Source organism: Mustela nigripes, chromosome 11 (assembly GCF_022355385.1).
Source record: "Mustela nigripes isolate SB6536 chromosome 11, MUSNIG.SB6536, whole genome shotgun sequence".
Lineage (NCBI taxonomy): Eukaryota > Metazoa > Chordata > Mammalia > Carnivora > Mustelidae > Mustela > Mustela nigripes.
In genome coordinates, this window is record NC_081567.1 from 9,981,676 (window position 1) to 10,004,567 (window position 22,892).

The 22,892-nt window shown below is 61.0% G+C and overlaps 1 protein-coding gene across 4 annotated transcripts in view; it reads left to right on the forward strand.

Moving 5' to 3' along the window:
• CLIP2 (CAP-Gly domain containing linker protein 2) overlaps positions 1-22,892 on the forward strand; it is a 65,187-nt gene that overhangs the window by 16,975 nt on the left and 25,320 nt on the right. For all 4 annotated transcript variants that reach the window (XM_059414714.1, XM_059414712.1, XM_059414715.1 and 1 more), the window contains exons 4-6: positions 12,443-13,008; positions 21,074-21,198; positions 22,616-22,829. In XM_059414714.1, the coding sequence (XP_059270697.1) occupies positions 12,443-13,008; positions 21,074-21,198; positions 22,616-22,829 (905 nt within the window). The remainder of the gene's footprint in view (positions 1-12,442; positions 13,009-21,073; positions 21,199-22,615; positions 22,830-22,892) is intronic.

The window sequence follows — 22,892 nt, forward strand, 5'->3', positions numbered from 1 at the left end:
GAGGGTGACAGTTTATTACTTGAGGAGGGGACAGTGTTCCAGGCCGAGAGAACAGCTCTTGCAAAGGCCCCGTGGCAGGAGAGCACTTGGCAAATGTAAGGAAGGGAAAGAGTGTGGCTGGTGTGTGCCAGTGACAAGTGTGCTGGTAAGACAGGGTGGGCCGTGGTGGGGACCGCTGGGGGCTGTCCAGGGCATTTCACTTCTGTTGGAATAACACTGGGAAACCATCGGAGAGTTTCAAATCGAAAGGGATATGATAACACAAGGACTGGGAACAGGTTCTTAACTGATTCTCTGTGGTTGGGGGTGACTGGTTCCTATTCTTCCACTTTGATAAATGACGCTGTGATGAATGTCTTCGGGCACAAATCCTGGTTTTTATGATGATAAGCAGGCAAGACGCTGTCCAGGGTTAAGACACTGATGGGTACAGAAGTTTGGAGACACAGAAAAGTAGCCAGAGGCCAGATTAGGTAATCTGGCCCCGGGGTGGAGTCAAGGAAAGGCTGAGCCAAAGGTACGGACAGCCGGACAGCCGGACAGCCGGCAGAAGCAGGGCCCCGCCACAGCCAGAGAGCTGGGGGGGGGGGGGTGTAGGTTAAGGAAGCTGTGTGGTGCGGTCGCTGGGCAGACTTGTGCAGACAGGCCTGTCCAGAGTGGCTCCATTGGAGGCCCGGCTTCCTTTCCAACGTGGCTAATCCTTCTTTACTCATGAGAGAGGTTAGTGAACCATGGGAAGAGGCCAGAGAGGTTAAACAAAGGGGAAACGATGTTCCATGTGGACTGAAGGCAGCGATGCAAAGGCCCTGGGGCAGGAACGGACCTGGTTTGTGAGAGAAGGAAAGAAGAAAGACCAGTCTGGGTAGAGAAGACTGAGATGAGGTTGGGGGAGGTGGCCGAGGCAGGTCATGAAGGGCAGCGGTTCGGGTTGGTGTCCGGGGTGACCGGAGCTCTGGGAGACTGCTGGCGGCAGGGCGGTGGCGGGAGACCGCTGCTGTGGAGAGCGGGTTGTGGGGTTAGCAGCTGGGGGAGGACCGAGTGAGGAGGCGTGTGCTCCCCCCAGGTCAGGAGGCCTGCACTCGCTGCCGGGGCGAGGGGCGGTCAGAGGCTGAGACCGGGAGCGGGCTATCGGGGAAGGCTTCCCAGAGGAAGCGGAACGAGCTCCGCCTTCAGGATGGAGGGAATGTGGGGGGGGGGGAGGGGAGGACCGTGGAGGAAGTGGCAAGTGGCAGGACGGGCAAAGGCACTAAGCCTGCTGAGCTTGGCCCAGGTGGGGGTCGTGCGGCCACTCTGGGAGAAGGTCACCAGCCCGACCTGACCCTCTTGCCTCCTGGAGGGAGCTCGCAGCACCTTCTGGGTTTGGCCCTCACTCTAGAGGGGCCTGAATTCTGGCTCTGGTCCAACCCTTCATGCCCCTTCTAACTGCCCCTGCTCTGTGACCCTGGAAGAGGGACTTAACCTCTCTGAGTGCCTGCAGGTACCAAACCCCGGAAGGACGCCTCACCCCCCCCATCCCTCCGCAGCCCCAGTGCAGAACAATTTGCAAGTAATAAAAGAAGCAGCCGCTACCCTTCCCTTCTTAAGGCCACCGTTAGAGCTCCTTGGGGTCTTTTCTCAGGAGCTGGAAGCAGCTCCATTATGGGCCGTGCCCCGATCTCCGTGTCCCTGTCTTACTGCCTTCTGTAGGAGGTGCCCCCCTGAGCCGCTGCGGTGTCTTTGCTTCTTTGCTGTCCAGTGTGGCCTGCTGCTTGCTTCCTGGTCACACAGTGCAGGGCAGAGCCCATGAGGGTGGGGGCTGGGTGGTCTGGCTCTGCCGGGGCGCCCCGCCCCCCAGGATGGTTCCAGAGAGAGGAGGTACCACGCTGTGAATGCCCGATTGATGACAGAGGCACACCCCCGTGCCTGCTGCTGGGCACGCAGGCGGCAGCGGCCGCAGCTGGGCTCCGTGTCCCCCTCCCTCCGCCTGGGCAGGTCCTGGCAAGACTTGCAGGCGGCGGAGAGGGAGCAGAGAGCCGGGAGCAACCGGCCTGGCCAGAGGGGTCAGGAAGATTTCTGAGGCCCACAGCTGCTTTTGTCCCTGCTCGCCTCCGGGTCTCAGAACCAGTCTCAGGAGCGGGGGGGGGGGGGCGGGTGGAAGCCCCAGAGAAGGTCAGGGTCACCCCCTCTCCCCTGCTGGCTCCTCTGCCTCCCTCACGCACCCTGCGGGCCTGGCTGTCTGCTGTCCCAGGTGCGGGACGTGCCCACCCCTGTAGGAGGCCGGGACCCTGTGAGGGGCACTGGGGCCCCAGAGGGGGTCTGGAGGCTGGAGCCCGGGGGTGGGGCGGGGGAGCGGCGGCAATAAACTGGCCCCGCTCTGGGAATCGGGGCAGTGGCTCTCTCCCAAAGTATGAGCTCAGCCTCCGGGCAGAGGGTCTGGCCGAGGGCCGGGCCTGGACCGATGCCCCTGCCCCCCACTCTGTGGGGACGGAGGGGGGGCTGCGTCAGTCCCCGGAGCTGGGACATACAGGAAGTGGCCGGAACAAGGGGCCGTTGGAGGGGATCGTTCTACTGGGAGGAGGCCCAGAGGTGATCAGAGCAGGGGGAGCGCAGGAGGGCGGTCTGGGGCCCACCAGTGTGCTGAGGCTCGTGAGGTGGGGGGCAGCCCAGCCAGGCAGGATGGAGCACCCCCACCCCCGCCCCCGGAAGCTGTTTCAGATCAGGCTGTCAGGGAGGGCCTTGCTTAGGAGGTGCCATTGGTACGCAGACCTGAGTGACAGACAAGCAGCGGCCAGGCCAGCCCCGCCGAGCCGGGAAGAGCATCGGAGCAGAGAGGACAATGACTGCAAAGGGCCCGAGTCTTGCGCAGCTCGAGCGGCCAAGGGGGAGTGTTGGGAGTGGGTCCAGGCAGGTGCCAGGGCCCCAGGGGGAAGCTGGGAGCCGGCGCAGGATTGGGGGCGCCCGGGGCTTTGGAATCCAGCCTGGGCCTGAGGGAGGAGATGGGGGTCCCTGCTTCCAGGAAGCGGCCAGGATTGCCGCCGGACTATACCTCTCCCTTTGAGGCCAGAGCCCTCTGGAGGGGTCGGCAGGGTCTGCCGCTGCCCTGTGACGGTGGCAGGTGGGGACAGCGGCAGGCCGTGGCCAGGAGCCCTCAGCCCTTGCTTGGGGTCTGCTGCTGGGCCTCAGGGGGAGGCAGGCCAGGCCCGGTGGTAGGGGTCCCTCCTGGCCCCGACGAGCATGGGTGATCTGGGGAGGGCTCAGAGCTGCCAGGCCTAGGGAGAGACACAGGCCACTGCTGCGCTCCCTCTGCCCCTCCCCCAGGGCAGGTGGGTCCTCGCGCGGGGGGGCCTGGGGGGGGCTCTCCTCTCCTCCCCGGCACTGGTCCCCCCCCAGAGGTGTCCCACTTCGGGAGAGAGCTGTTCTTTCCATTTTCAAGCTGATGAAACTGAGGCTCGGGCTGTCCTCGGAGTTGCCCAGAGCAATAGGGCCAGGGAGTGGCGGGGCTGGGGAGGAGGGTCCGGCTCAGGCCGTGGGCACCCACCCCCCGGCTGCAGGGGTGGGTGGCTGGGACCCCTGGTTCAGCCCTGTCCTGGGCAGGTGGGACGAGTGACCGGCTCTGTTAGGCTGGTCAGCAGTGTCCCTCACATTGCCTGGGGCCTTTCCTCCGGCTGGGGCCCAGGACGCGGAGATGAAGGAAGAGCAGGCAGGGAGCTCCCCCTCCGGCGGGGAGCAGGCCACGCGGGGCAGGGTCCACCGCCCATACCAGGGTCCCCGCCCAGAGGGCCTGCACGGGGCCGGTCCCAGAGCTTCTCCGTTCTGGCTACGGAACTGGGGCTCAGATGCCCCCCGTACCCCGTGGGCACTGCAGACCCGGGGACCAGCCTGACGTGGCCCAGGTGGAGCCCACAGAGCTTGCAGCCGCCCCCGTCTTTTAGACCCTGGCCCTGCCCCACTCCAGCCCCGGAGGAAGGCCTTCGCCGTGGTACCCCGCTCCCTGGGAGGGTGGCCAGCAGCATCCCCATTTTCGGGGACTCAGCCCCGCTGCCGCGCATGTGGGCAGAGCCGGGACAGACTTGTAGCCTCTGCGCCTGTACAGCCTGCCAACCCCAGGCAGCACCCAGCCCCCTTCAAGGTCAACTTCTCCGGCCCTCCTCCCCTAACCACATCCTAAACTTTTTAATGGCATCAGGATGGGGAAAGCCAAGCTGAGCATTTCTGTGGCTGGGCTGCAGAGCAGGTGGGGGGCAGGGCGGCCTCCTAATGTTCCTGACATCGCCCAGTATCGATCTGGGGTGGGGGGCAGGGGCCCATCTGCTAGCGCCTGCCTGCCGGCCGGCCCATACTAGAGCTGGAGCAGGGCTTCTCCATGGGGAGCTGGCTCTGCTCTTTCCAGGGTAAGCCTCGCATGTCTCTCTCCCCCTTGGTCTCCGCCTGACTCTGCGGGGTGGGGCTCTGCCCTCCTGGATTCGGGAATTGGGAGGACAGAAGGGGACTTCGGAGTCCCATTTGGCTCAGGAGGGACCCGAGCTATCCTTGGGATGGGGCTCACCCCAGCGTGCGCGGATGGAGCGTTCCTTCTTCAGGGTTGGCGGACTGGAGGCAGCGGAGGGGTGAGGGGGTGGGGGCGGACGTCGGGTCTGTTGTGGCCACAGAGGGTGGGCCCGGCCTTGATCAGGGTGGGCCCTGGGGTGGATTCAGTGGGTGGTCCGAAGGACTGACTGGAGAGTGGCCAGGCTGGGGACCGCACTGTAGGAAAGCCGGCTCCCTGGAGGAAAGCTGTAGAGACCCTGCTCCCTTCTTTAACCCACTGAGCCACCCAGGCGCCCCGACCCTGCTCCCTTGACCTCTGCCTTGAGCACCCGCTGGGGACAAGAGGGGGCGTAGAGCGGAGGGCAGCTTTCGGGTTCATGCTGCATTTATGTGTGTTGCTTTGGGGCCACCAGGGAGGGGAGGTCACGGTCGTGGCCGGTCTGCATTTCAGCCTGGTCGCGGGCTCCGAGTTTGGAGCGTGCAGTCGGTGTGGGCCCCCCTTGCATTCCGAGGGGGACTCGGATGTGCACCCTGGCAGCCTGGGCGGCGGGCTCCCTGAAGCAAGGGAAACGGAGTCCTGCGGTGGGGTTGTGCCAGTCGGGGGGTTGGAGCTAGTCTGATGGACGGGCAGGGTTTCCTTAGGTGACACGGAGAGGAAAAGGCCCGGGTGACCATTCTGTCTGGGACAGCCCTAGTTTATGTCTGTGGTCTCGGCAGGACACTGTATTAACAGCGCCTCCCTTCTCTCCAAGGTGTCTGGTTTTGGGTGACGAATCACGTGGTCACCTTCTTTAGAGCCCCTCCTACGAGGTCGGTGCTCATTAGCATGCTAAATGCTCTGACAAGTCCTGCAGCCAAAACCCCCCTAACTTTGTTTAAGCTGCTCTTTCTCAAGATTGTGGGAATTTGGAGATTATTTATTTTCATAATACCTATGAATTCCCTTGGGACTGTGTTCTGTGGAACATTTAAGGAACTGCTTCCTTCCTTGAGGGACGGGGTCTTAGCATAGGCACGCTTTTTTCCCTCCGGCCTTCAGGGACAGAGGTTCTTGCAAGTCCCCTCTTGTGTTTTTGTAAAGTTGATAACCTTTTTATCCTGCGCCCTGCACCCAGGCGTCTGTGTCCCCTGCACCCAGGCGTGTGTGCCCCTGTGTCCGTGTCCAGACACTCTTGAGCCCTGAGTTCTGACCCAGTGTCACGTCAGAGACACCTTTCCACATAACCTGGAAGAATTATTTTCAAAGTTGCTTAGGGGGTGCCTGGCGGGCTCAGTGGGTGGAGCGTGTGAACTCTTGATCTGGGGGTTGTGAGTTTGAGCCTCGTGTTGGGTGTAGAGAGAAGTGTAAGAAAATAAAATCTTAAAAAAGTTGCTTATGAATCTGAAAGACTTGACCATAATTCATATAATTCTCTCCTGTTTGGGGGCGCTTAGATTCAGGGTTTCATTTTGGTTTTTTTAAAGTTTTTTTTTTTTTAATTTTAAGTAATCTTTACATCCAGTGTGGGGCTTGAACTCCTAACCCTGAAATCACGAGTCACACGCTCTACTGACTGAGCCAGCCACACACCCCGAGGGTTTTTTGTTGTTTGTTTTGTGAATGAGAAGACAGGTTTTTTTCTGTCTAAATGACTTCTTTGGGAAATGGACCAGTGGATAGTCTCTATTTAATTTTTTCTTTTTAAAAATATTGTTATTTCTTTATTTTTTTTTTTTAAGGTCTTATTTATTTGAGAGAGAGAGCGAGCACATGTGAGAGCACAAGCAAGGGTAGGGACAGGCAGAGGGAGAGGGAGAAGCAGGGTCTCCACTGAGCAGGGAGCCCGATCCCAGGACCCTGGGATCATGACCTGAGCCGAAGGTGCCCCTGTCGTATTTCATTTTTTGACATTTTTTTTTAACCAAAGTAACACAGGCTTCTTAACAAAATTCCAAGGTTAACCTAGAAGGTGTTGCCTGCCTGGAGTGGAAATGACCCAGGTGGGGACTGATGTTGTGAGTGTGTTTGTGTTTGGCGGGGGGGGGGGGGGGGGGCGGGGGGGGGTCCAGAGGGGGCTGAAGCAGGGCAGGGGTGCTGGAGGCTGGGAGGCCCCCTTCCGTAGGCTGCTGCGGCAGGTGGTGTGAAACCTCACGGGCCTGCCATCCAGAGGGGCCTCGGGGGCCCCGGAGGGAAGTGTGCATTTCAGGTGTTTCTTCTGTGGAACTGCTGGATCTGCCGGATAACTGGATTGGGGGCCACGGTGAGGGGGAGGGAACAATGAGGATTTGTGGTTGAGGAAATGGGTGTTGGGGGGCTGCACCCCGTAGTTGGGCAGTACAGGGAGGAGCCCTTGCAGGGGGTCACTGCGGTCTAGAACATCAAGTGTGAGGTCCTCGGGACCTCCAGGAGGAGGCAGGGGCCGGAAGGGTGGGGCCAGGGGCCAGGGACAGGATCAGCACTGGAGAGAGCACTGGGGGCCCAACTTCTGCATCTTCCTCTGTCACTTGGATCTTTTACAAGGAGAATGTATTAGTGGCTTAAAAACAGCAGGGACGTGGTGACGGATAAGCAGCAGCTCAAGGTGGGGGAGTGGGTTAGATTGTGGGGGGCGTACAGTGTAGGTCAGGGCTCCCCGGGTACTGACCACAGAAGGAGGACATCCCTCCTGCCTCTCGCCCCTCCCCTCCGCCTCCCTGCGTGAGAGACGGGTCAGAGACTTGGCGCTTCTCCGTCTAATCTCCTGTCTGTCACTCGGGGGGTCTGTCAAGAATTCTGTTGGGTCTTAGACTGGCCCCCTGTGCAGGGTTTGGGCTGGAGCGGGACTAGCCCTGTGCCGCCCGCTCCGGAGAACCCGTGGTGAAACGGTCAGGAATTTTACAAGCCGGATGTGAAATACAGCCTTGACTTAAGAAACCAAATCGTATCAACTTGCAGTGTAATGAATTCTCTTCAAAACATCCGTAACCAATACTCAAAACTCACGAATTCTGGTCGTACTTAGAGTAGTGTTCATACCGTCATTTTACTACCGGTAAAATATTACTGTTTTACTAGCAGTCAGATTTTATAACGTCTGTGTGTTTGAGGTTATTGCTCTGTGGTGGAAACACTATATGATTTCTTTCCAACTCCGTGTTCAGAGGAACACCGAGTGGGCTGCCTGAAATTGACTGTGGTGGGTAGGGTTCTTATTTTCCTTCCGGACAGCTCCTTGATAAGCCTTGACCTGCAGCCCACCCGCTGGAACACAGGACCACGGGCGGGGACGGGGGCAGGGGGTGGAGGAGGCAAGTATGAAGTCTGTGTACGCAACATCCCCGCACGGATAAAGTCTGGAGAAACCTACTCCAGGACAGTAAATGTGATTGTGTTTGTCTGATGGAATGCGAGGTGGTTTCATTTAAAAAAGAAAAATCAGTAACTCTGCCTTCTGATTTTTCGGCAGTGGACGTCCATAGAAGGGAGGAAAAGTTAGTTGGCGGGGAAGGCCCGCGGGTGACCGGAGGAGCGGTGTCCGTGGGGGAAGCTGTGATTTTGTGGGCTGGGGGGCTTTGGTGGCACACATGGAGAGCCAGGGAGGGGACAGAGGTGAGAGATAGTGGGGAGGCGGGTCCCTGGGGAGACCAAAACGTTCTTGGCTTTCCTATAGAAACATGGGGCTAACAGTGGGCTTGGGGGGGGTACAGAGGTTGGGGGTGGGGGTGTGGGGGGACGAGGTGAGCCAGAAGCTGGCTGCACTGAGCCTCTGTCCTCGACGGGAGGAATGGGAATGGTTCTCCGCCGCTCGGGGATGTATAGAGTCCGTGCACCAGCGCAGAGCCGCGGCGGCCCCTCCTCCTGGGAGTGGGACCAGCTTTGAGCGGGCAGCTTGCACTGAGGGCCTGCGAGCCCAGTGCTAGAGTGGAAACAGGGCCCTCCTGAGCGACTGTTCGAGGATGAGGGGCCCACAACACGGTGAAATACGGGGTAAATCTCTGGAAGGATGGGGGTGCTGGGTGATGCAGGGGGGACTGGCTTTTTAGGAGAAGCAATCAGGGAAGGCTTCTTTGAGGAGGTGAGGAGTGAGCTGTGTGACTGTCCAGCAGAGGTTTTGGAAGGCATTCGATCTCCGTTGCCAGGGAGCCTTCTCTCCGCAGCCCCTGGGCCAGGTTCCTCCCTGACAGGGAAGTGACCAGCTGAGTCACCTTGCTGGGTCCCCTTTTGGCTGTGCCTGTGGTCCCCAGTGTCTGACCCTGGGGGCTCGGAGAACGGGGTCCCTGGCAGCTGAGATTCGGCGGGCATGGGCAAGGCCCATCCCTACTTCCCCGGGCAGGGTGGGTTCCAGGCCCCTGCAGGAGGAGGAGGGGCGGGTACGTTCTCCGCCCCCACCGGGCACCCCCGCCAGCCCCCGCCTCCACGGCAGCAGGCCGCCAGCTGCCGCCACCCCACACCAGGCCCCTCAGCCTTTTTCTTCAAAGTCCTGCTTTGAACTTGAAACCGGCAGGAAATTCCCTCGTGCCTGGAGTCTGGGGAAAGGACCAAGTGCTCAAGAGAGGGTGAAGTGCTGCCCTCTGCTTTCTGGGGGGCTCGCTGGGCCCGGCTGCTCCACTGGGGGGCTTTTGAGGGAGGGGGGCCCAGGCCCTGCCCTCAGGGCGCTTTGGGAACCTGCCTCGGAGCCCTGGGGGCGTGGCGGTGGGGTTTGGGGGGAGCCAGCCAGGTCCCACAGCTCTGGGAGAACGGGTAGGGCCGGAGACCATGGGGTCCTGGCTGTTCCTGGCTTAGCCCTTTTCGTCCTGCAGGGAGACAGGCCCCGACAGGGGAAGGTGCCCGGCCCGGCCCGGCCCCGGTGTTACTGAGGTCTAAGGGAGGGAAGGGGGCTCTGTCCCAGTTTTCCGAGCCCAGGCCTCTGGAGGCTTCCCTGCTGGCGTCGGGGATTTGACGAGGCTCTGTCCCCGGGAGGCTGGGGCAGCTGAGGGCACCGAAGAGGAAAAATGAGGCGCCCCCCCGACCCCCGCCGGAGCGCCGTCGCCGCGGCCTGGGACCTGGATTTGAGCAGCTGTTGGAACAGCTGGTCTCCGGGCCTGTGACCCTGGAAGGGGCAGGACGGGACGGGGCAGAAAGATTACCTGAGGGGCTGCCCGGCCCGGGACAGCTGGGGAGGAGGACAGCTGGGCGGGCCGCTTCTCTCCAGGAATAGCCACACCGGGTGCCCCCCCGACCTGGGACCCTCTTCTGCGCTCCAGCCAGAGAGGCCAGGTCGGCCCAGGTGCTTCCTACCTCCCAGCTGCCCAGGTCAGTTCGCGGGCATCACGGAGCCCCAGGGCGCACGGAAGCTTCTAGAAACAGATATGGGAAGGGCACGTACCATGCACGCGAGCATATGGGGGGGCTGGCAAGGGGAGGGCCCTGAGCTAGACCGGCTGGGCCCCACTCCTGCCTGGGTAGCTTTGGACAAGAGTCACGACCTCTGATCTGCACGATAAGAATGTAACGCAGAGAAAGTGTCCAGTCCTAGCCGAGGTCTTCACGCTGCTGCGCTGGCTCCCTGGTGATGGGCCCCACGGCTCCTCGGGCCGCGTGACGAGGGGGGTGTGGGCTGGGTCATGTTCTCATTCATGGCTTCTTCCACGTGAGGCTGCTTTCCAGACTGACTTTTCCTATGGACGGTGCCCGCCTTGTCTGCCGGGGGTGGATGGGGTTCCCAGCGCCCTGCAGAGGCTCCTTATAATACAGGGCCGTCCTAGGGCGTGACTGGGACCATGAGGACAAGGTCTGTGAGCTGATGATTACTTTTCCGGGTTCTGTGCCACCTGCGGAAGACCCCGCCGGCTGCCTCGCTTTACTCAGGGGTAGAGCCCCTGCCCAGGGTTACTGGAACCTGTCTGGAAGCCTTTCTTTGGCCTCCTGGGACCTCTTTGTGGTTTTTAATTTTTTTTTTTTAATTCTTCAGTGTTTGTATAAATCATTCTCATCAGAATAACACCAGGCAGTGCCCACTGTGTGCCTGTACGGGCCGGGCACGAACAGCCCCAGAACCGGGGTGCAGGTGAGAAGCAGTCCTGGGGCCGGGGGGCTAGTTGCTGCTCCGTCAGCCACAGTGGCCTCTGCCTGCTGGGATCTCGGTGGGGGCACAGAGCCTCGGGCCCCCCACCCACACCCTAGTGGTCTTCTCCGGATGGGGCGTGGAAGGGGACGTCCCTGCACAGGCTGGAGTAAACGGCGAGATTGTAGGGAGCTGAGGGTCTGGCCCGATTCTGGAAAACGGGTCCATTCAAGGGAGCCCAAGGGACTGGGGGTGGTTCTAGGTTGAGGCTTTGGCACGTCAAGTGCTCAGCGCCATGGTTTGGTTTGACTTATGTATGTGCCCGACACCAAGAGCCAGAGGCCTGTGGCCGGTGGGCTCTGCTGCCTCTCGCCTGGGGGCCTTGGTGAACCTCCCGATGTCTCCAAGCCTGTTTCTTCCTCTGTCCATGGGAGATAAAATGATTCCACGGGATTAACCGTGAGGGTCCGATGAGCTCCTGTGTGTCTGTTTCTTAGCAGAATGGGTGTGGTGACTGTGGATTCAGTCAAGTTCAGCAGCAAAGCCCGCTGACCTCCCAGGAGCCCCTGGGTCAGGAACCCCTATCCTGGCTGCCGAGGCCCTGGGTGCCATGTGCTTCCCCAATGCCTCTGCTGGGGTCCCAGGGTTCCAGAGAGAGAACCCCTGTGCTTGGTCTCGTGGGTCTGGCTTGTCCTGGGGGCCGTGTGGCTTCTCCAGCCCCGAGAGGTTCTGGCATCTAGTCTTGGCCCAGCGTCCTGCCAGGCCTGGGCTTCTTGGCCTTGGCTGGAAGGAAGATGCTGGGGGGGGAGCTGCTGCTCCGTGGCCCCGCCACTGGCTGCCCCTGGAAGGACTTGAAACACAGGCAGCTCTGCTGGGGTGTGGCCACATCTGCGTCCCTCCTGTCCCCCATCTCTATCCCACACGCTTCAGGCTCTGGAGTCGAGAAGGATGGGGCCTTTTCTGTCTGATGCCGCATCTAGCGGGAAGTTGGGGGGCAGCCTCCAGACCTCGTGGGGTGAATGGGCGGGGCTTCCTGAGCCCCACTGCTCAGGAGGCCCTCCGTGGGGCCCAGGAGCCGGATGCACACGAGGCACGTGGGCTCCAGCCCTGCTTTGTCTCTCATGAGTGATCCCGAGCTAGTGGCTCCCCTTCCCAACCACCTCCACATCTGTGGCCCATCAGGGCCCAGGCCTAGGCGGCAGGCGCCTTCCCTGGGTTGGAGTCCTCAGTCTGCTGGGTGGCCTTGAGCAAGGCTGTTGCCTCTCCGAGCCTCAGGGTCATGCTTCCTTTGAAGAGGGGCTGGGCCAGCGCACCCGGCAGCCCAGAGAGCCTGGAGTTCAGCCCCAGGAATGTCGCGGGGCAGGACTTGCCTCCCACATACCTCTACCCCGTTTTTCCCTGCTCCGCGCAGCTGCAGCTCAGGGAGGGGAGACTCGGGAGTGGAGCAAGAGGTTTTCTGGCCCCTTCCTCGCCCCAAGGCATTTGCGGTTGTCGCCAGCTGTCCAGGAACAGTCCAAGAGCCTTTTGTGGGGCCCTGAGCTGACTGGGGCGGGGGGTGGGGGACATAGGGACCACTCACAAGATCTGAGTCCCACGGAGGGTCGAGGGTGGTGGCTGGTCTCAGGTTAACAGCTGGGGCTGGAGCCCACTGGGGGATGGGGAGGGAGCAGCTTGGAACCTTTGAGAAAGGGTTCCTTCAGGGCCCTCGATCTCCAGCCGCTCTGGGCAGTGAAAGGAGACCCTTGGCCAAGCTTCCGAATCCTTGACCTGCCGGGCGGGGTTGGGACATGGAGACCTCGGGTTGCCCAAGGCTCCACACCTGGCCACGCCTGCCTCCGTTTCCCTACCCGTGAGCTGGCGTGCCCCCCCCCCGCCCGCCGGGACTCTGTGCCCCACTGGGGCCCTGACCACAGCCTCTCTCCCCTCCCCCGCAGGCTCCCCCCTGCACAAGCAGGCCTCGGGCCCGGTCGCCCCTGCCGCCGCCACCGCCGCCGCCGCCGCCCCCGAGAAGCCGGGCCCCAAGGCGGCCGAGGTGGGCGACGACTTCCTGGGGGACTTCGCGGTGGGCGAGCGGGTGTGGGTGAACGGCGTGAAGCCAGGCGTGGTGCGGTACCTGGGCGAGACGCAGTTCGCGCCGGGCCAGTGGGCCGGCGTGGTGCTGGACGAGCCGGTGGGCAAGAATGACGGCGCGGTGGGCGGCGCGCGCTACTTCGAGTGCCCGGCCCTGCAGGGCATCTTCACGCGGCCCTCCAAGCTCACCCGGCAGCCCGTGGCCGAGGGCTCGGGCAGCGACGCGCACTCGGTGGAGTCGCTCACGGCCCAGAACCTGTCGCTGCACTCGGGCACGGCCACGCCGCCGCTCAGCAGCCGGGTCATCCCGCTGCGGGAGAGCGTCCTCAACAGCTCGGTCAAGACCGGCAACGAGTCGGGCTCCAACCTCTCGGACAGCGGCTCCGTGAAGCGGGGCGACAAGGACCTGCGCCCAGGAGACCGCGTGCTGGTGAGTTCCTTCCCCTCCCCTGCCGCCCGCCTTCCCTGCGGGCTGGACCCCCCGGGGGTGGGGGGGGTCAGGGGTGGGGTCCAGGCTGGGGCTCCCCATCCTCGTCAGAACCGCAGAGCGATCGAGGACTCAAGTAAAGTAAGCTCTGGAGACTGCCGCTGTGTGACCCTGGGCAAGTGTCTTAACCTCTCTGGGCCCCTGTCTTCCCATTCGTAGAACGGGTTGAAATGCTTGAATGCGTGTGGTGCCCCCAGACTGGGCCGGCCGCTCAGGGAGTGCTCCTGGAGTGGTAGCTCTTGCTGGTACCCTCCCCTGATCCAGTCCCCCAGGGTGGCTACGCCAGGCCTGTCCTGGAAAAGTCTGAGACGGGACGTGCTCAGGCTCTCCGGCCCAGGGTCGGGTGGTTCAGACGCCGAATCTGCTGTGATGCGTGACCACGGTTGCTGTCGGGGAGAGAACTGGGTCATGGGAGCCTGAGGGACTGCCAGCCGAGTCTTCCTGCCAGGGACCCCTCTTCTCTGGCAGTCCCTGGGACTGGGGCCAGGTTGAAAGGGGGGCAGCGGCCCCTGGATCCTTAGAAGTCTGGAATGAGGCAGCGAGGCAGTGCTTCCCTTGTCACCTGCTGTGGTCGGTCCGGGCTGGGGGTGGCAAGCTGATGACAGGAAGGGATCTTGTCCCGCTACACCAAGCCCGGGGCTGGGGTCCCCCAGAACCACAGGGTTGGGAAGGAGAGCACAACACATGGGACGGTCTCAGAGGGGGGTCACTGGGCTTGGGTGGGAGGGGCCAGTGGGGGGTGGTCGGCTGAGGGGAGAGGTCCCTGTGTGTGTCAGTGAATCTTCCCGAGGGACAGGGGTGACCACATGTCTGGAGCACCAAGGCTGAGTGGAGAAGGGATTCCGGGGCTCCGGGGTCCCGTTGTGGGGACTGCAGGAGGGTATCGCTGCCTGGGATTCTCCTTCCCTACCCCAAGGACCTCCCATAAGGCCGAGGTTCCCCCTGGAGGCATATGGGAAGAGCATTTGGGCTGGGGCAGGGGCACGAGAGGAAACGTTCATGCCCATTGCCTTGTTGGATCCTCAAGCCCACACTGGGTACAATTTTATCCCCACTTAGCGGGTAGAGACGCTGAGGCTCAGAGAAGTTTAAGAACTTGCGTGGTAACTTGCCAAGATGCAAACCAGCCCCTGAAACCTGCCTTCCGCACTGTGTCTACCCTGCTGATCTGTCTGGGGTCTGCCCCTCACCTCCCTGGGGCCACTTTGCCAGCCCGCTGCCCTCTGGACAGCACTGCTCACTGCGGTGATCTGGTGGTGGGCGTGGCCAGACCTGGTCCCTGCCCTACAGTCCATCAGGGGACAGAGACGGTGATCCATGTGATTGCAGACGTCAGGGTCTCCTTGTGGATCTGGATACGTGTCGTGAAGAAATGCAGTGACTTGAGAGCCCATCGCGGAGGCTTGACCTGGTCGTCTGCATCCCTGAGGCCAGTGCTAGGACTGATGCCGGGAATGGACGGAGAGAAGCAGAAGAGTAGGGGGGCAGAGCCGAGAGCAAGGGAGCAGGGGCAGGAAGGTGCCTATGAGGCTGGTGTGGGCTGACCCTGCCGGGCTGGGGCCGGGGCTGGAGCGGAGGGGGTTTGCTCGGTTTGCAGAGGGAGCCGTGGAAGGGTCTATGCAGCAGCACAAGCAGATCCATGATTTAAGCACTAGATGGAACAGGATGGGAGGGGGCGGGAGCGGAGAGTCTGGGGCTGCTGTGGGACGGAGAGGCCGGACTCTCCGGGTCTGGTTAGTGTCACGTGAGTTGCCCTGGTGTGGTCTGCGACCTCTTTGGTGGAGGACGTGGAGGCTCCGGTGGGGGGCTTATCGACCAGCTCTGCTTGGTCCCCAGGCCGGGGGAGCAGGGAGGTCGAACCCCAGTTTGATCCTGTCTGGAATCTCCTCTTGCACCTGCTTCCCCTTCAGAGAATGGGAAGGAGACATGCAGGACAGGGCCGGAGGCGGACAAGCCTGCACGATGTGGGCATTGCTCCAGAAGTGTCTGCCAGGCCCTAGCCCGTCAGCAGGGCTGGCAGCAGCCAGAGCACGCAGCCCCTGTGGACTTCCCAGCACGTTCTGTACCTAGTCTTTGGGGTCCTGCCTTAGAAGGTGGGCCTTCTCTCCCATTTTACAGAGGAGAAAACTGAGCTCAGCCCAGGGTCACGCAGCCGGGGGACGAGAGACCATTCAGTCCTCTATACTCAGCAACCGTGGCGGCCCTAGAAGCAGGATATCCTTGGATTCCTGGGGTGGAGGGGGGAGAACTCGAGCCTGGGGTTTGTTTTCTGCGGAGAGGATAGAGCCCCACGGGCCCCCCCACCCCATCCTCGTCCGCAGCTTCTCTAGCGCTAGTCCTGCATCCCGGTCCGCTGCTCACTGCCAGGATCCAGCTGGCCTGACTGGCCCCCAGCTTGCTGCTTCCCGGTGCCTGCTCTAAACACTGGCCACGTCGCCTTCCTGCCCCAACCGCGCCCTTGCTGGACGTGGGGGACTACAGAGGCCGGAACTTGTTTGAGGTCAGGGACTCTAGGAAAAACAGTACCCAGGAAAACACTGCTTTGCACATTTTCTAAATCCTGTGATCTTGTATGTGCGCTAGCTGGGCCCCTCCCAGGCTCTTGGAAGCGGCCGGCGTAGAAGCTGTTAGCTTCCCCGGCCGGTCTGAACCGGGCATGAGGGGTTTTCACGTTCATTAAGTTGAGCTGTGCTTCAGAGATACCTGTGGATCCTGGTTTCACGGGAGGCTACCCCCCAAGGTCCACGGACTAGCTGAACACGGGTGGGCTGGTTATGTATGCACTCTGTGCCTCAGTTTCCCCGCTTGTGAGATGGGCTAATAGTTCGCGGCCACGTGTGCAGTGTTTAGAAGGTGTGTGGCTCCCAGTAAGAGCCCCGGAGCCTTGGTTCTTTTCCACACGAAAGTCTCCTCATCTGCATCACAGTTCTCCTTGGCCTTGGGGGTTGGGGAGGGGTCCCAGCTGCAGCGAGGGGCTCAGAACTCAGAGAGCCTCCCCGAGGCGACACAGCGGCTCGTGGTGACCGGTGGCCCTGCTTTTGTCCTTCCCCACCTCCGCTGCCCGGCGCGCACACGGAAGACGGAGCCCAGCCTGGAATTCCTGCAGCAGTGAGCTCTTCTGACCCACTGCCCTCGGCTCTGGCTCTCGGTCCGGGGACTGCATCTGGGGCCCTAGTCCCCATCCCCCCCACCCCTGTGCAGGACCTCGTTTTTCCCATAATGGTCCCCCTTTCCCTGCGTGGCTCTGCTCACTGCCCCCGCCTTCGCCCACCGTAAAAACCAAACGATCCCTGATCCCTTCAGCCATGCCCCCCTCTGTCTTCCCTCTGGCTAAACCCCTCGAAAGGCCCGTCCGTGCACACGGTCTGTACCGCGCCCCCTGTCCCTGCTCTCCTGCACCCTGTGCTCTGGGGAGACCACGGCCCCCCAAGGCTGCCAGGGATCTTCACGTTGCAAACACGACAGCCAGTTCTCCGTCGTGGCTTTGTTACACCCCCCGGCCTGGCAGAACCGGCCACTGTGCCTCTCGCCGCCTCCTTCTAGAAGCACCGTCTTCCCACCGCTTCTCGGATTCCACACGCTCCCTGGCCCGCTGCCAGCTCTCCGGCCCCCTTCTCAGGTCAGGTCAGAACCCTGGCCTCAGCCTGTCTCCCCTGTGTTCTCTCCCTGATGGGACCATCTGGGCCTCTGACCTAGAACATTCCAGGCACTTGGGGGCGTCCCGCCGCCCAGACTTGGATCTCCTGCGTCGGCTGGGCTCTTACGCCAAGCTCTTATATCACACCACAGCCCCTGCCTCTGAGCTTGTGCTATTTTCCTGTGGCTGCTGTAAGAGGACCACGAGCCAGGTCCTTAAGGGAAACAGGTGCCCGCTCTCACAGCTCTGGGGGTTAGAAATCTGGGTCCGAGGTGTCCCCGGGGCCGTGTGCTCTCTGAAGGATCGGGACGAGCCTCCCTGTGCTTTTCCTTCGGTTCTGGCCGGCAGCCACACCATCCCAGCGTCCGCGGGTGCCTTCACTCTTCCTCCGTGTGCCTTCTTACGAGGACAGCAGTCACCCCGATGGGCTCTTCCTCACTGCGTCCCGTCTACAGGACCGTAGGGGGTCAGGACTTGAACATGTCTTTTTTGGGGACACAACATGTCACACATGACCAGAACAGAATTCGGTTGTTTATCCCCCGTGCCCCGTCCCTGACCTGCTCCTCCCCGTCATGCCCATCCTTGGGAACGTGCACCTGCGTCTCCAGCTGACCAGGCCAGGAACTGGGGACCCAGCCTTGGGCCCTGTTTTGTCTCCTCCCCGACCACGGGACCCGTCGGGAGGTCTCTGGTGCTGATCTCTGAAACACCCCCAAATCTGCCCCCGTCCCACCGTCTCCCCGGGCAGCTGCTCTCTCTTGGACAGCAGCGCTCCCTCCTCCGTGGTCTCCTTGTCACCACCCTCGCCAAGGTCCCAGAACCCCAGAGGTTCCCATCTCACCTGGGATAAAATCCCCCTGCCTTCCCGTGGCCCGCAGCCCCTGGTGACCCTCGCCCACTGTCAGATGACGCGGCTTCCCTCCCTCCCTCCGACCTGGCCGGGCCCAGCTGCACCTGCCGGCTCTCCTTCCCTCCCGTGTCCCAGGCCGGCTTCTGCGCCCGGGACACTGTCCCCCAGGGCATCCCACAGCTCGCTGTCCCGCTTCCGCTAGGCTGTGTGCCTCGGGCTCTCTGGGATAGAGGACTCTGGTGTCGCCCTCGCTGGCCACCTGGATTATTCACTTCCTCCCCCACTGCCTGCTTCCTGCCACGGCTGGGCCCCCAGTGCCTACACCAGACCCTGGGGCCAGGAAGGTGCTTGAACGTACCTGCTGGGTGAATGACTCAGGGCCCCGTGGGTGGCCCCAAGCCAGTGAGGCACCACGGGCACCGTGTCGGGGCTCCACAGGCTGGTCGGACCCCAGGCTCCCCTCACTGGCAGAGAAGACCCCCCGAGGGGCCGCCCACCTCTGTCCCCTCCACTCCCCGGGAGTGACCCATTTCCCTGGCCAGACTTCTGCCAGCAGCCCCACCCCTGCCTCTGCACACTCCCCCCCTGCCCCCCAGTCCCCCGGCAGGTGCTGCTCCAGCCGTGGACATGAGCCCCTCACGGTCCCCCCAGCAGCCGTGCGAGGGGGGCCGGCTCGCCCCCGCCTCCTGACGGCAGAGCTAGACAGATGACCGGCCGCAGAGGCAGATGTTTTAAGTGAGTCACAGTTCTGACTTCCTCAGAGAAAAGCCCCCGAGGACAGAGGAGCTCGGCCTGCCCCCCACCATTGCTCCGAGGGACCCCAGATCTAGCTGGTGCTCGGCCCAGGCGGGCAGGGACACCGGGCCCCGACAACCCACGGTGGGGGGGGTGGAGAAGGGGAGGGCTTCTTTCTCTCTCTCCCTCTGCACCTCCCCCCCATTCTCTTTCTCTCGAATGAGTAAAATCTTCAAAAAACAAAAACAAAAACAAACCTATCAAGCCATGAAAAGACACGGGGGAACCTTAAATGCAAATTGCTTGGTGACAGAAACCCATCTGAAAACGCTCCACACGGGACTTTGGTTTTAACCACTGACATTCTGGAAAAGCCAGACCTCATGGGACAGTAAAAGATCAGTGGTTACTAGGGGTTGGGGGGGCGGCCGGGAGGAACAGGTGCGGCCCGGAGGGGTTCTAGGGCCGTGAAGCTACTCTGCTATGCTGTGATGGTCGGTGCTGGTCATTCTACGTTTGTCAAGACCCCCGGAACGTCCACCACTCGAGGGAACCCTGATGTCAGCTGCGGACTTGAGTTCTCAGGAGAGCTCAGCCAATTCTCTTCATCTCCTGAGCGGGTTGCAGAGAGTCTTTGGATGGGGTAGGGGGGTAGGGGGGCACAGGGGAGAAAACCCCAGGCAGGTTGGATTTTAAAAGGAGGATTCAGGGAACATTTGGATCCTGAAGGCTGAGCCCCCTTCCCGGCTGGCTGCTGCTAGAACGCTGGCTGCCAAGCCCGTGCCCCCCTTGGTGGCGAACACAAGAGGCTTTGCTGGGGACAGTGGCCAGTCCTCTGGGAAGCTCGGGAAGGTCACACATTAAAATTCGGAGGAAATGCCTGTGAATATATGAACATGACTCTTCGGTGCACAAAAAAGCTCTGGGAAATGAAAAAAAAATCCGATGACACACGTAAAAAACCACAAAGTCTTAGAAGACGAATTTAAGGAAATCTCCCCGAAAGTAGAACGAAAAGACAGATGGAAACAAAACTCCCAGAGAGCCCGTCCAGCGCCTCCAACCTCTAAACGCAGCGGTTCTGGGGAGAAGACAGGAAAAGGAGGAGGAAGTCAAGTATTTCTCGGTCGGAAGGGCTCAGGGGAGCCCAGGACTCGAGGCTCCCACCCTGGACCTCCCTGGGTATCTGGGCAACCCCGGGTGCAGAGAGCGAGCCCTGTGGGTTTCTGGGGTGGGCAGACGGGCTCACCCGAAGGACCGGGACTCCGTTGGACTTGAAATGTCTTAACAGTCCTGTGAGACAGGAGCCTTCGAATTCCCGAGGGAAGGGACCCAGCCGTCCCCACTCCGGAGTGAGCGAAGCGAGTGTTCACGCAGTGACTTACACGTGGATGTTTCCAGCCACGTGGTTCACACGAACCAAAAAGTGGGAACCTCCCAAATGTCCAAGAGTGGGTGAACAGGCAAACAAAACCTGGTGTAATCCGTGTGCTGGAGTTTTATTTGGCCATCGATAGGAAGGATCCTGATGAGGTGATCCTCATGGTGGTAGACATGGGGGAGCCTGGCAGTCGCTATGCCCGATGGAAAAACCAGGGTCACCTACTGGTGGTTGCATCGGTAGGAAACGCCCCGAAGGAGGTGGTCTGCGACACAGGAAGTACAGGGGTGCTTGCCAGGACGGGAGCTGGGGCTGGGTCGGTACTCCTGGGCGCGGGGTTTCCTTCTGGGAGTGATGAAACTGTCCCAGGATCCCAGAGCAGGCAGGGATGGTTGCAAACTAAAAGCCACGGAATTGGACACTTTAAACAGGTTAAAATGGTGAATTTTGATGTTAGTGGAATTTTCACCTCGATTAGCAAAAGGGAGGCTAGAGTAAAAATTGATGTCCAAAATTGCAGAGGCTCGAAGAGTTTATTTCTTTGGGCACCTTTTCTTAAAAATAAGGAAGTAAATTGGAGCACCCGGGTGGCTCATTGGGTTAAAGCCTCAGGTCACGATCTCAGGGTCCTGGGATCGAGCCCCGCATCGGGCTCTCTGCTCAGCGGGGAGCCTGCTTCCTCCTCTCTCTCTGCCTACTTGTGATCTCTGTTTGTCAAATAAATAAATAATAAAATCTTAAAAAAATAAAATAAGGAAGTAAACCAAGAAAAATGGAAGACCTAGGATCCAGGCAGGCTGAAGGCAGATGCTTGACCCACTGAGCTACCCATGCACCCCTCAAATCGACCTTAACCGCCCTTGAATGTACTGTTCGGTAGTGTTCAGTGCATTCACGTTGCTGTGCACCCGACCCACAGGCTTTCTTCCTCTTGCAAAACAAACTCGGTTCCCATTAAACAGCTCCCGATTTCCCGGTCTCCCCACCCACCGGCGACCACCATCGAACAATGTTTAAGGATGACGTTTGTTGGCACTCCGGTATGGGGCAGACATAAGTATTTCATCCTCGGGGAGAAAAATAAAAGGAATATTTTCTACAGATGACGAGGCAGAAGCTCAGAGAGGTCAGGTAACTTGCCCAGGCTCACACAGCTGGTACGCGGCAGAGAGTTTCCATGCAGGTCTGTCTGTCTGTCTCCAAAGTTCTTGCCTGGGACAGCCCCAGGAAGCCCCGGTGATAGCTGAGGCCCGCTGCCCTTGGGCCTCTTCTCCTCTCACCCCTACCTGCCCTGTCCCCTGCGCACCGGATGGGAAGGATAGGATGAGCACCTGGGTACCCACGCCGGCTCTGCTTGGGCTCAGTGCACCCTCCGGACTGGACTCTGTCTGTGTGCCAACAGGTTGGCGGGACGAAGACTGGCGTGGTGCGGTACGTGGGGGAGACAGACTTTGCCAAGGGCGAGTGGTGTGGCGTGGAGCTGGATGAGCCCCTTGGGAAGAACGATGGGGCGGTGGCGGGCACCAGGTATGGTCGACTCCCCCCGGGCTGTCTGGGAGGGGCTCCTCTTGCCCTGGTGGGAGTGGGGGCTGGGGCATCTGAGGAAGCCCGTAGCTGAGCCAGGCACCATGGGAGAGGTGCTGCCACCTTCCTACTGGCTGAGGAATAGCATCCCCATTTTACAGATGAGAAAACAGAGGCCAGAGAGGTCATTTCTCAAGGTCACACAGTCACGGACAAGTGCTGGGAGAGTTGTCGGTTCTGTGTTCGCTCTTGTATGCCACATGTGGCTAGGTGGGGCAGGGGCCGTGGAAGCGAGAGGGAGGGCTGAGAAGGGAAATAATCGGACACTGTCTCGGGCCTACAGCTCCGGGTAGGGTCACAGCTGGGCTCCAGGTCTCATGCCCTCTCTGATTAGAGGGAACTGGCTGCCTGGAGTCGGGGGCCAGGGAGTGTGAGGTTCTGGGTGAGCAGTCTGGCAGGGGCATGGGGCTAAGGCCTGGCAGCCCCCTGTGCACTGGCTGTCCTGAGGCTGGCTTGTGCCGCCTCTGAAAAGTAGTGGTTACTGGGGTTCAGGTCAAGCTCTGGGGGCACAGCCCTCCCTCGCCCAGCTCTTGCAGGAAAGGAGGCTTTTTTGGTGGGAGGTCTGCTGGGTCGGGGCCCGGGGGCAGTCCTAGTAAAGTCCCTCCTGTAGGAAGTACGGAGGCACTTTCAAGGTGAGGCAGGAACTGGACGGGACCGACTCCCCGGTCCCTGGTGGAGTCCGAGCCCTGAGAGGTTTTGAGAGAAGACAGGCCAGCGTTCCCCTGACAACACTGTGCCTTCCTGTTGGCAAGCTGGGCGTTTCTCTCAACTCACTCTTGCCTTCGGAATTTGGGGGCCGGGGGACAGCAGCCCCCCACCTCCAAGGTGTCCCCCTCAGGTTTTGGTTGCTGCACACTGGGAGCTCTGCGAGCAGGGGGTCAGTGGGGTTCCTTGGGTCTGGGATGACCCGGGGGCCGTCATGAAAGTGGGGGCTGCAGATAGGGCTGGGGAGGGCTTCTGAATGGTGTGTGGGAGCCAAGCCCTGAAGACTGGGGAGTCCGATGCTGGCATTGCCTTTAACCAGCTGTGTGACCATAAGCAAGTTCCTTAACCTCTCTTAGCCTACATCTCCTCATCCGTGAAACGTGGATGAGAGCAGAGTGGCTAGGGGATAGGAATGCGCATGGAGTGGGTACTCGATAATCATTATTCCCCCAGACCCCTCCACGTATGCCCAGTGGCTCTTTATGGCTACAGAGACTCTCCGGCCCTATTCCTCTCTGTTCCCTTTCTGGAGTCCCCTGTATTGGTCATGGGGTGAGGGTGTTGGGCCCCGAAGGATAAGCGTCTCTGCTGGGGGATACTAGGCTCTGGGCCGTGGAGCCGTGACGACAGTGTGAGTCTCTCCTGCTTCCCCCAGGTACTTCCAGTGCCCACCCAAGTTTGGTCTCTTCGCGCCCATCCACAAGGTCATCCGCATCGGCTTCCCGTCCACCAGCCCGGCCAAGGCCAAGAAGACCAAGCGCATGGCCATGGGCGTCTCAGCGCTGACCCACAGCCCCAGCAGTTCCTCCATCAGCTCTGTCAGCTCTGTAGCTTCCTCCGTGGGGGGCCGGCCCAGCCGCAGCGGACTGGTGAGGGGGGAGCGGGGAAGGGGTACCCTGGTGTGTGTGGGGGCGAGAGGGTAGGGACAGAAG